At 56.0% G+C, this 15,726-nt stretch overlaps 1 protein-coding gene across 2 annotated transcripts in view; it reads left to right on the forward strand.

The window, feature by feature from the left end:
- The first annotated feature begins 2,554 nt into the window (after window positions 1-2,554).
- The window catches only part of ASS1 (argininosuccinate synthase 1), a 51,813-nt gene continuing 38,641 nt past the window's right edge, over window positions 2,555-15,726 (forward strand). The window contains exons 1-4 of one of the 2 annotated variants that reach the window (XM_025261855.3): window positions 2,555-2,683; window positions 10,311-10,420; window positions 12,587-12,655; window positions 13,962-14,150. In XM_025261855.3, coding sequence (XP_025117640.2) covers window positions 10,316-10,420; window positions 12,587-12,655; window positions 13,962-14,150 — 363 coding nt within the window. In that variant the 5' untranslated portion in view covers window positions 2,555-2,683; window positions 10,311-10,315. The remainder of the gene's footprint in view (window positions 2,684-10,310; window positions 10,421-12,586; window positions 12,656-13,961; window positions 14,151-15,726) is intronic. The other variant, XM_006044118.4, reaches the window with a different exon arrangement.

The raw sequence follows: 15,726 nt of genomic DNA on the forward strand, positions 1-15,726 counted from the left end.
TGGAGGAGGGAAAGGCTACCCACTCCAGTATTCTGGCCTGGAGAATTCCATGGACTGTACAGTCCGTGGGGTCGCAAAGAGTCGGACACGACTGAGTGACTTTCACTTTCACTTTTCACTTTCCCTGGAGGTTCAGTGGTTAGGAATCTGCCTTGCAATGCAGGGGACGCAGGTTCGATCTCTGCTCAGGGAACTAAGAACCCACGTGGCGCCAGGCAACTAAGCCTGCGTGCCACACCTCGAGAGAAGCCTGTGTACTGCAACGAAGATGCCGTGTGCTGCAACTAAAGTCTTAGTTGTATTCGGCCAAATACAAAAGTCAATCAAAGATTTAAAAAGCGTCTAGTGAGAACCACGAGAGTTGTGGTTATGTCCCAAGTCTACCCAGACGTCCTCAGGACTGTTAACCTTATTTTCTCTTCTACCCCCATCCCCCCCACCCATCCATCCTAGACTGGAGGGGCTCAGCTCCCACCCCACCCTCTTCCTAAGGGCCGGGGATTGGGGCTTCTCTCTGGGGCCACCATGACTCTGGAGAGTTTGGGAGAACATTAGATCTGGCTGCCTAAGTTTCCCCTCCACTTCCTCTGTAATAGCTCCACAGAGGGGGGCCCCCATCCATCCACGCCCCCCCCAATTTTCTTGAGGGGCAGTGACATCTTAGAGGAAGAAACAAGGATGGAGCACAAAGTCAGAGGATGGAGACGTAAAAACAGGCCAGAGGGAATTCCCTGGTGGTCCAGTGATTAGGGCTCTGCACTTTCACTACAGGGGACATGGGTTCGATCCCTGGTCTGGGAGGCAGTACAAATGAGGAACCAAGGCTGCAGGGGGGAGGAACCGCCCAAGGCTGCATGAGCCCTGAGGGTGTGTTGTTGTGTGGCCAGAGGCTCTGTGAGGCCCAGAGGTGGCCCTGTGAATGGGCTAAGGGGACCCAGCCACCACTTGTCTTCCTGCAGGAAGTGACTCAAGTCACCCCAGTTGCCTAGCCCCACAGAACTCACGGAGGTCACCTGGCCACTACAGCCACTTGTGGGATTTGGGTGCCAGAGGCTGAGGGTGTACAGAGAGCTGCAGCTCTGCTAGTAAGTTGGTTTGATGCTTCCACCCTCCTGAAGGACTCACAGCTACTCAACTGGCTGACGTGCCTGGGTGACCTGATCGGAGCGTGGGACGGTGGGTAGGGGGCCGGCGAGCTGAGGAGCTGAGAGTGACTAAGCCTTCACCCGTCTCTGCCAAGGCTCCCTTTTTCTGGCTGCTTCTTATTTGCCGGAAGGGGTCTGGGACAGGGCAACCTCCTTACCATGACCTCCCCCTCCCCACCCTACCTCTTTTCCAAGACAACTGAATGGCTAACCCAGCACAGCTGCCTCAGGGTTCCCAGCCCTAGAAGGGTCCAAGGCAGAGAGGACTTGGGAAGCTGCCCTCTGGGGGTCAGTCCTAACCCAGGCGTTGCCTTTGACAGGTTGGGACCTGCTGTTTTATTGGGCTGCGGTTCCAGTGATTGATGCTTCAGGGCCTATAAAACCAGGCTGAGAAACTCCTGACACAGAACTTTCTGAAGGCCAGACTGGGGTCACAACTCCCTGTTTATTTTGCAAGCAAGAAGCTTCGTGTCTGTGCACCTCAATTTTCCCTTCTGCTTAATGGGTTAGCAGCGAGCCAGTCTTTTTTTATCCACTATTTACTGGGTGCGCTTGGGTCAGGTGCCAGGCTCTGGGGAGACAGCTAGGGACCCACTCTGGACTGAAGGATGAAGCTAGGACCTTCTAGGATCATCCCTCCACCTGTTTTCTCACCAATACAGTGGGCTTGCTGGGGGCTGGAGTGGAGGGAAGGGGGGGAATTGTGGGTCTGTAGCAAGGCCGCCAGGAGAAGGCAATGGCACCCCACTCCAGTACTCTTGTCTGGAAAATCTCATGGACGGAGAAGCCTGGTAGGCTGCAGTCCATGGGGTCGCTAAGAGTTGGTCACGACTCAGCGACTTCAGTTTCACTTTTCACTTTCAGGCACTGGAAAAGGAAATGGCAACCCACTCCAGTGTTCTTGCCTGGAGAATCCCAGGGACGGGGGAGCCTGGTGGGCTGCCATCTATGGGGTTTGCACAGAGTCGGACACGACTGAAGCGACTTAGCAGCAGACTTAGCAGCAAGACCTCCACTGGACAAAAATGGGCCTGAAACTCATGAGCCTAAGGGATTTTTTTTTTTTAATTCCACAACCACGACGAAGCTCTTTGCGTTCCCCACTGACCAGGCGGCAAGTCTGGCAGGAGGGGTTGTCACCCTGTCCACTGCGCGGGTTCCAGCCACTGCCGCACCCAGGGGAGCCGCGAGCCCGCGGGCCGGAACGGTCAGAGCCTCCGGCTAGGGCGGGGGACCTGTCGGGAGGAGGAGTGGGCTGGGAGGTGGGAATGGGGAGCGGAGTGAAGGTGGGAGGACGGAATGGGGAGGAGCGAGGAGGGAAGGAAGCGCCTGGCCCCGCCCCGGCCGCAGGTGGCCGCGAACGCTGAGCGGCTTCTCGAGGGGGCCGGGCCCAGGGGCGGGGCCTGCGCGCACGGTCACCGGCCTTGTCCCCCGGCCACCACCCTCCCGGGCCCTGCCCCCGGGCCCCGAGCTTATAACCCAGGATGCGCGCCGAAACCCGCCCTGCTCCGCCGACTGCTGCAGCCGCTGGTCACCCGGTAAGGAGGCCCCCCGCCTTCCCACTCCCCAGCCTAGGTCGCCCTCTGCCCGGATCCCTCCGAGGACCAGCGGAGGAGGTGGAGCGAACCGCGCGCCCCCCGCCCCGCCCCTGGTTCGGACCCGGACCGGAGGGAAGGGGGCGGACGCCCCGACTCCTGTTGCTTAAACGCCGGACGACCGGATTCCTGGCTCCTTGGGGCCGCGGGGATGGGACCAGGGCGCGAGTCCGGGGCGGGGGGGGGGGGGGGGGGGGCGCTGGGGAGCAGGTCGGGTTACTTGTCGCCTTTGCGGGCCGAGGTCCTTTCTGGATCTTCTTCCTTCTCTGATCCAATTTCCTTTATGCCGCGAACCCCACAAATGGAGAACCCCGGGAACCCGGAGGGTGTTGGGGGGTGCAGTTTCCGATCTTGTTTGCTCCCCCTCTGACCGCCGTCTCTGTCTCCACTAGAACCAGAGTGCCAGCCTCACCTCGGGCCCCTCGCGCGCCCCCCGGGGGCTTGGGCATCTTGGCCCCTCCCACAGCCCCGCCTCAGTTTCCCCTAGCGGGTGGGCTCGGGGGCTCCAGGCAGCCCGCCCCGGGGGGCCTCGGGTGTGGCTGGGCTCCTTCTTCCGCAGGTGCGGGGTGGGGGGCGGTCGGTCGCCAGCCTCTGCCTTCTGAAAGGGCTTTGCGTTCTCCGGCCGGTGGGGTCGGCCGCCTCGCCGGCCGCGGTGCCCGGTTTCCGGCTGGCACCGGACTGTGGGAGGGGCCGCTCCGCAGGAAATGTCAGCCGTCCTGGTGGCTGTTGCCTTTGGCCCCTTGGGCGGCTGCGCCCTCCAGGGAAGGAAAGTCTGAAATGGAAGAAACTCTTCTCCCAACCCGCCAGAGCTCTTCCTGAGGAGGTCCCGTGACCTCAGTGCCCCCCCCCACCCCAACCCGACCACCACCTCAGTGTTCCTCTCTGCGAAGTGGCGCCGTCTGGCTGCTCTTCCCGGGCAGGAACAAACCTGTCCTTTCCCCAGGGATGGATCAAATAGGTCCTGGGCTTTGATCCCTCCCCTCCACGCCCAGACGAGGGACAGCAGAGGGCCGGTTTCTGGGCCCCTGCAGACCCAGCCCTGAAGGCAGGCACAACCCCACGACTGGGTGAGGCTTTGGGTCAGCCTCGCAGCTTCCCAAGCTTCAGTTTCTCCGTTCGTCTCGGCTGACACGGGTTTAGGGCTCAGGGAACAGTAACAGAATGTGTACTGTTAGGGGACATCCCTGGAAGTCCAGTGCCTGAGACTCCCTGCTTCCACTGCGTGCCTGCTAAGTAGATTCAGTTGTGTCCAACTCTCTGGGACACTGCGGACTCACAGTCTGCCAGGCTCCTCTGTCCACAGGATTCTCCAGGCAAGAATACTGAGGTGTGTGGCTATGCCCTCCGTCAGAGGATCTTCCTGACCCTCTTGGGTCTCCAGCACTGACAGGCAGGCTCTTTACCACTAGCAACACCTGGGAAGCCTGCCCACATGTCCCGGGGTAGCCCCCCAAAATGAGGAGGGTGTGTACTGCTGAGAGCAGGTCCTGGGTCCATTTGCTCACTGTCTAGGGAGTGACCCACTTGGTGCTGCCATGCTGGGGGCTCAGGAGTAGGGGTCCCTGCCCTCCTATCTTAGGTTCTGGTGGGGGAGGGAGACTGTAGGGGTGGGGGCTGCCCCAGGTGGAGCCAGCTGCTTGGTTATGCCAAGTAATACCAGCTCTGTTGAGTGCTCGAGAGTGAGTTGGTGAATCCTGCCCACTGAGCACCTAGATCCCAGGCCAGGCCTGGGGTGGGTAAAGGAGAGAGACCCCCATTTAGCACACTCTTGAGCTCCCCTGAGTACCCACCTGTGCCCCCATCAGCTGCCTGCTTCCCCTGGGCTTGTGTGGTCCCTTGGCTGGGATGGTAACTTTGGCCCAGGGCCCCAGGAACCTGACTTGGGGGTGGGGGCGGTCCCAGACTCACCTGCTATGCAAGCGCTTTCCTAGCACCCCATCTCATCTTGGTCCTGTGAGTCCTGGGAGGCAAGCCAGGACTGCCAGATGCCTTCATCCGAAGGAACGCTGAACACACAACCTCTGAAGTGAGAGCCTTGCCTGTGGGCATCCACGTGGAGGGAGATAACCTCTCTGGGATTCAGGGTCTAAGGCCCTGATTTTCTGCTGAAACACTTTGGGCAAAGTTGATCTTCCAGACTTTGGCTCCTTGTGTGGCAGATGCCCTCCCCTGACTTGAGATAGGCCAGGTACCCAAAGGCATTTTGACAGAGCAGAATAAACAAATGAATGAACTCACCTTTGCTCCATAACCAAATGCTGTTCGGACAGGGTTTGAGTGAGTGCCTGTCACCAGGGCCTGGTGAGGTCTCCTTAATCTTCCTACCTCCCGCCTCCAGACATTCTTATCAAAACTGGAGTTTCAATCTTGCTAAGTCAAGGCATTCCCCGGTGACCCCTCTCCCTGGCGGAAGAAGTTTGCTGGAGCGCTGGTGGTCTTCCCAAGAAAGCCCAGCATTCCTGAATCGATCCTCAGGCCCCAGGAATTTGCAGCTGACAGCCAGCTCCGTATGTAGCCTAGAGCACCCTCAATGCTCTCAACTCATCCATCAGATACAGAAATAGTTCTCTGTGCCTCACCAAGTCTGTAGATGAAATGAGCTGAATGTATCAACCGAACATTCAGGCTGAATCCTGATAGCGGCACCTCCTGGTCAAAGTATGGAATTGCAGCCTGGCTCTATCAGACATGAATGAGGGCAGCCAGCCAAAGGGTTTTGCAATCCTGAAATGAGCAAACCCCTAAGTCAGAGAGAATTCTATGGCTTAGGTAGAACCAAAAATATTTTTTAAACGTTTTTAAAAACTAGTGAACCCAGCTCAACTGAGTTAGAATGTGAGGGAGGGGTTCCTGAGGAAGAGTCAGGTGGCTGTAGCCACAACATACAGAGAAAGAAAATTGGTGATTGGTGGTGATTCATGGGCTTCCCAGGTGGCTCAAGGCAGGATACATGGGTTTGATCCCTGGATCGGGAAGATCCCCTGGAGAAGGAACTGAGTGTCTAAACAACAGACAAGTAAAGTGAAGAGAAGACAGTCTGTGATCCCCTTGAGGCCAGAGTGCATAGGACAGAGAGCAGCAAAGAGCAGGTGGTCTGCAGATGGCGTAGGTTTCCATCCCCCAGCACTGCCATCTGCTAGCTTGAGACCTGGGCAAGTCTTATAATTTTTCTGAGCCCTGGCTCATCATCTGTAAACAGGTGGTAATAATAGCCCCCACCTTGAAATGATGCCCGTGTGGCACTAAAGATAGTAACCGCTCTTGTCATCCTAGCTCTGATGCTGCAGAGCCACATGAATGTTCCTAGCTCTGAGCAACTGCCCTGGCTGGCCCGGCTCGTTCACTGGGAGCTGGCAGGATGGTTCTGGCCGGAGCCCTGGAGAATGCCCACTGCCTTGCCAACTGAGGTCAGGCTGGCAGGCATCTTGGAATGAGGCCCCCTTCTTCCCTTCCCAGGTGTCCCTCTTTGGCAGCCAATTGGCCAGACTGGCCCCGGGAACCAGGGGCATGAGTGTTCTCAGCAGAGGTCGTGTGCCTGGCAGCTGGGGCACCTACCCTGTGCCCTCCCTGGAGGTTGGGGCGACTGCGAGGCCGGAGCTGGGAGAATGGCCGAGTCCTCAGGCAGGAAGCCCCGTGTCCTGGTGTGTCAGAACCAGAAGGACTTTCAGGTGGTTGTGCTGATGGTGATACTGAGGCTTGGAGAGTGAGGGGCTTGCCCGACAGTGGTAGGAGAGTTCGGTGGGCAGAGGTGTGGTGCCCAGCTCTGGGCTCTGGGCTCCTCTCCGAATCTTATCAAATCCACAGTTGCTCCATTGGGGGATGGGCTGTTCTTGCTCTCAGCTCCTGGACTCCAGGTCTGGAGAACCCGCCACTGCTCTCTGCCCTAGTCTCTTCCACTCCTCCCCTAAACCGAGGCCTCCTTGTTTGCTTGGCTTCCTTTAGTTTCTGCAGCAAGCAGGCTGCCGGGACCTTGCTTGTGGGGGAAGGGGAGAGCTTCAGCAGGAAGGCAAGAGCAAAGCCAGTGTCAGATTGCATCATGTTCTCAGCCCACCTGCCCTGCTAATCTTTGTACACATGCAGGCCCAAACATGCCACACACACACACACGTGTGTGTGTGTGTGTGTGTGTGTGTAGACAGAGGTACACGCATGCAGTCTCAGGTACATGCTCTAGGGGAAATGCGGGCACACTTGTGCACACATACACACACATCCCTGCCTGCAGGCACACGCTCCAGGGTGCACACATTCCATCACGAGGTTCAGACCTGGAGGCTGAGGCCCTCCGCCTGTGGCCTGGCCAGCAGAAGAGGTTCACGAGTTTCCGGATGAGAGTTTCCAGATGACAGCGTGCACGGAATTCCAGACGTGGAGGGGATTTTAACCCTCTATTTTTATAGGTGAGGAGCAGGCCTCCAGATAGCAAAATCAGCAGCCTTGTTCTGAGCGCTTGCCACCTGCCAGCCACTGAGAGATGGTCCTTGTCTCCACACAGTGGGTGGCGGGGGCAGAGTGCATCGTGACTGTGCTGTGATGGGCCGCACTCGCGGGGCACGGCGCGGGGGGGCAGTCACTGAGGCAGAACCAGGCAGGCCCGGGTGGTCTGCCTCCATGGAGCCGCCCCTCCCCTACTGCAGGGCCCATCCTCTGGCTCCAGGGCCTTTGGGGGTTGGCAAAGTGGGGGTGACCCCTAGAAGCTGGGTGAGTTTTGGGCTCACATCAGCTCTCCCTGTCACTCTGGGTTGTCTGGGCCACCGGCAGCTTCCCAGACCCCACACCTTGTCCCAGGGATCCATGCCCTCCCCCACCCCACCCCAGAGAGGGTAGTCTTGTACTTTTGAGTCTAGCTGACTTGAGTTTGAATCTGGGCTCTGCCACTTAGCAGTCAAATGAGGTCTTGAGCAAGTTCTTTAACCCAAGCCTCAGTTTCCCTATCTCTAAAATGGGGATGAAACAAATGCAGGCTGTCGCTTATAACAAATACATCCATTATCTTGATTGTGGTGGTGATTTCATGCGTGTAGACACACCAAAACTTACTAAATTGCACACTTTTAGCTATATGCAGTTTATGGTTAGTTATATCTCAATAGAGCTGTACAAATAATGCAACATTACTGTCCTCACCCCAAGCAGCCCCATCACACAAAGCACACAACTAGGATCTGGACAGGCGGCTCTGGGGGTCCTGAGTCTCCCTGCTCAGCGAGGCTGCCCAAAGGGGAGTCCAGGGGCTGCGTACACTGGGTTCACGGCCTCTGATGTCACCCAGCCACTGGGCCAAGAAAGGTGTCTGGAAGCCGCAATCTACTCTTTCAACCTCAGGCATTTCCTACCTTGTGTCCTTCCTGCCTCCCTCCCTCCCGGATGGCCCGTTGCCTGGCTACAGTTGCCATGGGCACATCTGCTGGCCCTACCCTGCCTGGGACTGCCTGGCAGGTGGTTGAATGAATGCCCACTGAAGGGGGAGTCTTGGATGTTTATCCATCAGAACTGCCTCCAACCTCACTGTTTGTGAGATATTTCCCCTTCCTAGTCCTAGGGGCAGGAAGGACATGTGAGCCCTGGGACTGGCTGGTGGGCGGTCTGGTGAGATGCCAGGACTGCACATGGCATAGGGCTTCCCGTGGTTCAGACGGTAAAGAATCCGCCTACCAATGCATGAGACGCAAGTTCAATCCCTGGGTCAGGAAGATCCCCTGGAGCAGGAAATAGCAACCCCTCCAGTATTCTTGCCTGGGAAATCCAATGGACAGAGGAGCCTGGTGAGCTACAGTCTGTGGGGTTGCAAAGACTTCGTAACTAAGCAGCAGCTGCTGCAGTTCATAGGATGAATGCTCTTGCCCTTCAGTTGGGCTGTGTTCTGCCGCAGAGGGCTGGGTGACCGCTTTGCCGCCAAACCTCCAGGCCCCTTCAGGATGCAGGAGCCTGCATCCTTGGAAGCAAGGTGACACCCCTTCTGGGCTTATGTGGATCAAAGCAGAGGTATCCACAGTCTTTCCCAATAGCATCTGTTAAGGACCTTGACCTTGGTCAGTCTCTAGTGTAAATGCTCCCACCAGAAACAAGCACGCTCCCTGTAAGTGCAGGAAGCTGGGACCGTGTCCACAGAGGCTGGAACCAGACGGCCTGGATCCAAATCTAGCCCTGCCACCTGCTGACCATAGGACCTCAAGCAAGTGACCCTGCCTCTCTGACCCTCAGTCTCCTCTTCAGCAAAGCGGGCACATAACAGCATCTATGCTCAGGGCCACATGGAGAGTGCAAGGGAAGCAGGGCAAGCCCGAATGTAGCCTGAGGCTTCTGGGAGGGGCTTCTGGACTGAAGGAACAGAGGCTGCAAAGGCAAGGCGTGAGGAGGCCTTGGTACCTTCTGGAAACTTCGGTTTAGCTGAGGAGAGGGAGAGATTGGTGGGAGGACACACCGTCCTGCTGGGAAGGACAGATCTGTCATCTGTACACCCAGTTACTTTCTCCCTCTGGGCCTCGGAGTTACGAGTTATGGGCTTCCCAGGTGGCGCTAGTGGTGAAGAACCCACCTGCCACTGCAGGAGACGCAAGAGACGTAGGTTCGATCCCTGGATTGGGAAGATACCCTGGAATAGGAAATGGCAACCCACTCTCTCATGGACAGAGAAGCCTGGCAGACAACAGGCCACGGGGTCACAAAGAGTCAGACACAACTGAGCACACAGGGACAGACAGCTTCTGGGCCTTGGATCCCCCTCTGCACAGGGAGAGGAAGGTCTCCAAGCTCCTCCCAACTAATCTTTCTGGAGTTGAGTTCTCTGAGGTGTTGGGGGTGCAGGGCTTGTGTTTCCCCTCTCAGAGGAAATTGCATTTGAAAAGAGCCAAAAACCCCTTTGTGTGAAGGTTCACTGGGCCCAGGTGGAAGAGGTCTGGTGGGGGCAGGGCTCTGCCCCCAGCATCCTGTCCCCCATAGAGCCGAGAGGGCACCCTGCCTCCTGGGAAGAGCTGAGGTTCTGGAGCCAGACACAGACATGTGCTCTGCAACCTCGAGCTAGCCATTTACCTCTCCTAGCTTCAGTTCTGCCTCCCCAGCGGCGGGCATGACTCCCACTTCCTGGGGTCAGAGTGGGGGTGCTGGGTGATCTGTATGAGGCTCCCAGGGCCATGCCTTGCCCTGGCCCAGCTTAGCAAGGAGATGTGTGGGCTGCCTGAGACTCAGGAGATGGCCCCTCCTGTCTCCTGACACTGCGACCTTGGCATCCTGACCTCGGTCCCAGCAGCTCAGTCTTTTGTCTTCTCCAGCTGGTGGGGAATTGGCTACATGCCTCCCCCTGCCAAGCCCCAGCGTGGTCTGTGGGCATGTGCAGGGTCAGGGTCCCCCAGGGGGCGAGGGGGGGGATGAAAGAGGTGTGGCTGCATGAAGGGTCAGCTCCTCATGCTGATGACCTGATGACAGCTGAACATCCTGTTCCGAACCCCATGGTGGCCTGTCCGGGGGATAAGGGTGCCCAAGGCCAGGAGGGAGCTGCTAGGAGGGGCTGGCAGGCGGGGTGTGGGGGGCTGGCTCTGGGTCACTCACATTCCTTCTCGTTTCCCTCCAGTCGCGATGTCCGGCAAAGGCTCTGTGGTTCTGGCCTACAGTGGGGGCCTGGACACCTCCTGCATCCTCGTGTGGCTGAAGGAGCAAGGCTATGACGTCATTGCCTACCTGGTGAGGGGGCGCCCGGCGTGTCTGTCTTTCTACCTGTTGGCCCTGCGGCCTACCTGCCCGCTGTTACTAATCCAAGCCTGCCCCTCACCCAAGCCTGTCTTAATCTGTAGATAAATTCTTGTTTACTGTCTCTTTCTATCTGTTAAGTGAGCTCCTTTGATGTCCCCCAGGTCTGAGATGTGCCCCTCAGAGCATAAAGGAGGTTGGCTCTCCGTGCACTCGCTAAAGCGGGAGTGGGGGGCACCAGGAGTGAGTGTGGTGGAGCTGCTAAGCAGCCTGTCCAGGGAGGGACCAGGGGCTTGGCTTGGGTCTGCTGAAGACCATGGAAAGTCACATAAACTTCCCCTTTCCTGCAGCCCTCAGTAATTCAGCAAAGATCTAGGCTCCTACATGGGCTAAGGTAGCTGATTGGAGATCACCTAATTCTGGAACAGCAAATAGGCCACAGGCCACAGGTAATAGATTAACTAAGATGCCACTCCCCCATCCAGGGTCCACAGCAGATATCCCCAATCAAACCAGCTTCACTTCTGATAAACCTGGACATAACCTCTGAGTCTTTCTCCAAAAGACTGGCAAATTCTAGAAATCCAGCTTAAGCCAAACAAAACCAAAAAAAAAAAGAAAACCAACATAATTCAGTTTTTCATATAGAAGAAGGCCAGGGTAAGATGGCTTCAGGCAAGGCTGAATCCAGGTGCTTATCCAGATTTGCCTCCATCTCGGCTTGGTGTCATTCTTGGCCTCTCCACAGGGCAGGCAAGGCTCTCATCATCCCCTAGTCTTCTGAGAGAAAGGAAAGCTTTCCCCAGAGGCTCTAATGGAAAGGCCAAGGGAACATTCATTCACTGGCCCGAGTGCCTGCTCACCACTCATTTGTCAGTATGGTTGTCCCTTGGAGGCTTGTCCCTATAGTGAGCAGGAAACATCTGCTCTCATCCATCCTTGTGTGTGGGCTTCCCAGGTGGCGCAAGTGGTAAAGAACTTGCCTGCCAGTGCAGGAGATGTAAGAGATGAAGGTTCGATCCCTGGGTCAGGAAGATCCCCTGGAGAAGGAAATGGCAACTTACTCCAGTGTTCTTGCCTGGAGAACGCCATAGACAGAGGAGCCTGGCGGGCTACAGTCCACGTGGTCTCTGAAGTGACTTAGCACTCATAAGCATCCCTGTAGAAAGAGGTCCCAGGAGAGAAGGTTCTGTTCCCAGAGGAAGTGAGGAGGGGGCACTGGACAGGAGAAGTGTGTTCTTGTCAAGAATGGTTTGCAGTTAAAGTCAGTCTACCACTGGTAACAGTGCCAACCCCACGCCACACAAGTGGAGGGTGAGGGTGAGGCCCAGGGAGGGGAAGTGTCTGGCCCACAGCCCCCTGCTGAGAGCAAGCAGTGACTTTGAGTGAATGCAAAGAGCCTGGAGTGTGTGCTTTGAGCCATGGCAGCACCAATGGGTGGTCCGGATCCCAGACTATCACCAGGCAGATTTAAAAGCTGAGTGGCCTCAGAAAAAGCACCTGCAGCTGGACTCTGGGAACACTCTGGAATCTGCTGAGCAGAATCCAAGGTCAAGGTCTGGGCAGGAGGCCACAGTGTAGCCAGCAGAAAACATGCCTGTGTCTAGACGGGGCTGTCAGAACCAGAGGTCGGGCTCCAGCAGGGGGACAGCTGGGCGCTCCTAGCCCGGGCCTCTGCTTCCCGCCGGCTCTGGTGCCTGGGGCAATCAAGTTGCTGCACTTGGCTGGGGCAGTAAGCAGGGAATCGGGCAGCTGCTGACAAGCCAACCTTTGTACTGGCTCTGGGGGAATTTCGGGAAAAGATTGATGGGTTCAAAGGCAGCTTTAGACCTTCAATGCAGTGACAGTGAATGTTGCGACCCCACAGCCCAGGTGCACAGGCCCAGATTTAGCCTGTCCAGCTCCTTGAAACTGCTTTCCAGAGCCTCAGGCAGCTCCAAGGAGTACAGCATCCCCAGACCCTGGTTCTTGTCCTTTCTCCTTCCTACGTGACCTCAGCCATCCAAAGAAACCCACCTTCATCTGAAGATGGTTGTGTGTGAAAGACACCTGCCCAGGACTCACCCTCGGGTGGTGGGGGGCGGGGGGCGGCGGTGACGTTCTTCTCAGCTCTTCTTTCTTCCCCTGGGCTGATGGGTCCTCTCTGCTTCTGCTCGTCAGGCCAACATCGGCCAGAAGGAAGACTTTGAGGAAGCCAGGAAGAAGGCGCTGAAGCTCGGGGCCAAAAAGGTACCAAGTGTGGGCAGGGTTTGGGGCTGGAAATGGGATCTGACACATTGGGGTCAGCTGTGGGGGTCCCTGTCCCAGAGCTCCTCACCTCCTACGCCCCTTCCAGAGTGTGAGGTCAATTCCTTCCGCTGTTGGTGTGAGAACTTCCCTTATGGCTCAGCTGGTAAAGAATCTGCCTGCAATGCAGGAGACCTGGGTTCAATTCCTGGGTTGGAAAGATCCCCTGGAGAAGGGAAAGGCTACCCACTCCAGTGTTCTGGCCTGGAGAATTCCATGGACTGTATAGTCCCTGGGGTCACAAAGAGTTGGACACGACTGAGCGGCTTTCACTTTCACTTTGCTGTGTGAGCCATCTTCTAGTTTCTCCTAGCCTCTCTTGCACCCCATCACCTCCCCATCCCACCTCCCCATCCGTCTACCTTTTCCTCATCCATCCATTCACCTGTGCACCCCTCATCCATCTACCTGTCCACCCTCCCATCCTTCCATCCATTCAACAGTATCAGTGAGCAGGCCATCAGATGAACATGACCGTCATGGTCCCTGCTCACGTAAGCTCACAGTACAAAGGAAACACAGGATCTGTGAAGTGCAATAAAACTCACATCAGAAGTATCAGGAAGCTGTCAAGTTCACAGTGTCAGATACAAGTTTTCCATAATTCTAGTTTTTTTACTGGAAAGCTTGAGTTTTATCACTGGCAACAAATACTCAGTTTTCCTTGAAGTGACAGGGTCACTTCACTTTTATGCAAATCGTGGCCAAAAATCCAAGTCTGATTGACCTTGTTTTGCCTGTCAGTCCTTCAGTCAAGTATGAATGATGGTTTATGAGAAGAGTGGCTAATTTAGCTAGTAACTCACTTGGGCATGCAGCAGAAATGCTTCGTGTGTATTTATCACATTTTGTATTCAAGAGTTGGGGCTTCATCAGTGGCTCAGTGGCAAAGAATCCACCAGCGATGCAGGAGACACAGGAGACACAGGTTCAATCCCTGGGTCAGGAAGACTCCCTGGAGGAGGGCATGGCAACCCACTTTAGGATTCTTGCCTCCAAAATCCCATGGACAGCGCAGCCTGGTGGGCTATAGTCTATAGGGTCACAGAGTCGGACACAGCTGAAGTGACATAGCGTGCACTCAAGAGTCGAGATTTAACAAAAGTGAATCGTTTTCTACTGCATTTTCAAGACCACCCTTAAGCACCTGTTAGCCGCGTCTGCCTTAGACACAGGCCATCGGAGACTCTGTCTTCTGACGGTGCCCTGTCCTTGCCAAGGCTCCCTCTCATGGGCTGCTCTCCCATAGGTGTTCATTGAGGACATCAGCAAGGAGTTTGTGGAGGAGTTCATCTGGCCGGCCATCCAGTCCAGCGCGCTGTACGAGGACCGATACCTCCTGGGCACCTCTCTCGCCAGGCCCTGCATCGCCCGCAAGCAGGTGGAGATTGCCCAGCGAGAAGGAGCCAAGTATGTGTCTCACGGCGCCACAGGAAAGGTGAGGCCAGCGTGTGTGGCTGGGGAGGGTGAGGAGGGGGGCTGCCAGGGGACGTGGGCAGCCGGGCCTGATGGGCGGTCCTCGGGCAATCGTTGGCTCCCCCCAGAAGAGTCTGCTGTGCCGTGGACAGACTGGCCCACCCAGCACGACTAAGGGGACTATGTGCACAGACCGGCCCGTCCACTCTAAGAGGAATATTTCCAGCAGCAAGTCAGGGACAGCTCCACTCTGTGCCCCAAGTGTATGTCTCCCATGTTCCTGCTGTGGTGGAAGCCGTGTCACCCCATTTTTGCAAATCTGCCTCTGAGGCTCAGGCTCATCTTTTTCTTTTTTCATGGCTAGTATTATTTCACATAGTAAGTGAAAAAGGCAAGGTGCACAACTGCATGGTGCCATATACTACATTTTGCATAAGAAAGAAATACTGGGAAGTTCAGTGAAAACTCTCCACAGTGAGTGGAAGGGGCAGGAACAGAATAGATGTCTCTGTTGTGTTTGATTTTTTTGGCTGCGCTGGGTCTTCATTGCAGAGCGAGCGCTTAGTTGGCTGTGGCATGTGGGATCTTAGTTCCCCAACCAGGGATGGAACCCAAGTCCCCTGCATTGCCAGGCGGATTCTTAACCACCAGGGAAATCCCTCTTAATAATGTGTTGCATAGATCTTATTTTGAAAACTTCAAGGTTGAATTTAAAAGATAAAATTCACTAAGCCATCTATCCCGAGAAACTGAAAGCAGATGGGAAGAAACGAACCTACTGTGTGTCCAGTCTGTGACGTCATCACACAGAAGAAAGAAGTATTCCAGTGTGAGCTCAGCACATAATATCCCACTGAACAGTAGGATATATGTTCTGAGGTGGACATCTGGCCAAGGTCACAGCGGGAGTTGCTGTGCAACGCGGTGGACAGGAGGCCACCCGTTTCCAGAGGGCTTGAGTCCCAGCTGTGTGACCTTGAGTAAGGCCCCTGCCTTTGCTGAGCCTCAGTTTCTTCACTTGCAAAGTGGAGAGGAGGCCCTGTCTTCGTTTCCAGGGCGCCCGCATTACAGACTGTGCGGTGTAAACACCAGGAACGCAGCCTCTCTGGAGGCCAGAAGTCCAAAACCAAGGTGTTGGCAGCCTGAAGGTGCTAGGGAAGGGTTCCAGGCTCTCCCCTGGCATCCTTGGCTTGTGGGTGCACCACCCCAGGCCTCCATCTCCACGTGCCATCTCCTCGGGCATCTTCACATTTGTCTTCCCCTTGCATGTCTGGTTCTGTGTCCAAATTTCTCCTTTATCCCAGGACACCAGTCATACCCACCCTAATGACCTCATCTTAACTGGATGATGTCTGTAAGACTCTATTTCCAAATAAGGTCCCATTCTGAAGGGCTGGGGGTGGGGTGGGGGGGCGGTTAGGGCTTCACCATATTTTTTTCTTTCTTTTTTCTACCTTTTGTGGGGACATAGTTCAATCTGAGATACACCTTCTCCTTCCAGCCCTTGTGTGCAGGAGGGCAGACAGAAGGGAGACCCTGGGGGTATAAAACAGGAAAAGCCCTCAGCACTCGGTCCCGCAGGTGGCAGACTCAAGAAA

Source organism: Bubalus bubalis, chromosome 12 (genome assembly GCF_019923935.1).
Source record: "Bubalus bubalis isolate 160015118507 breed Murrah chromosome 12, NDDB_SH_1, whole genome shotgun sequence".
In the NCBI taxonomy this organism is placed as follows: Eukaryota; Metazoa; Chordata; class Mammalia; order Artiodactyla; family Bovidae; genus Bubalus; species Bubalus bubalis.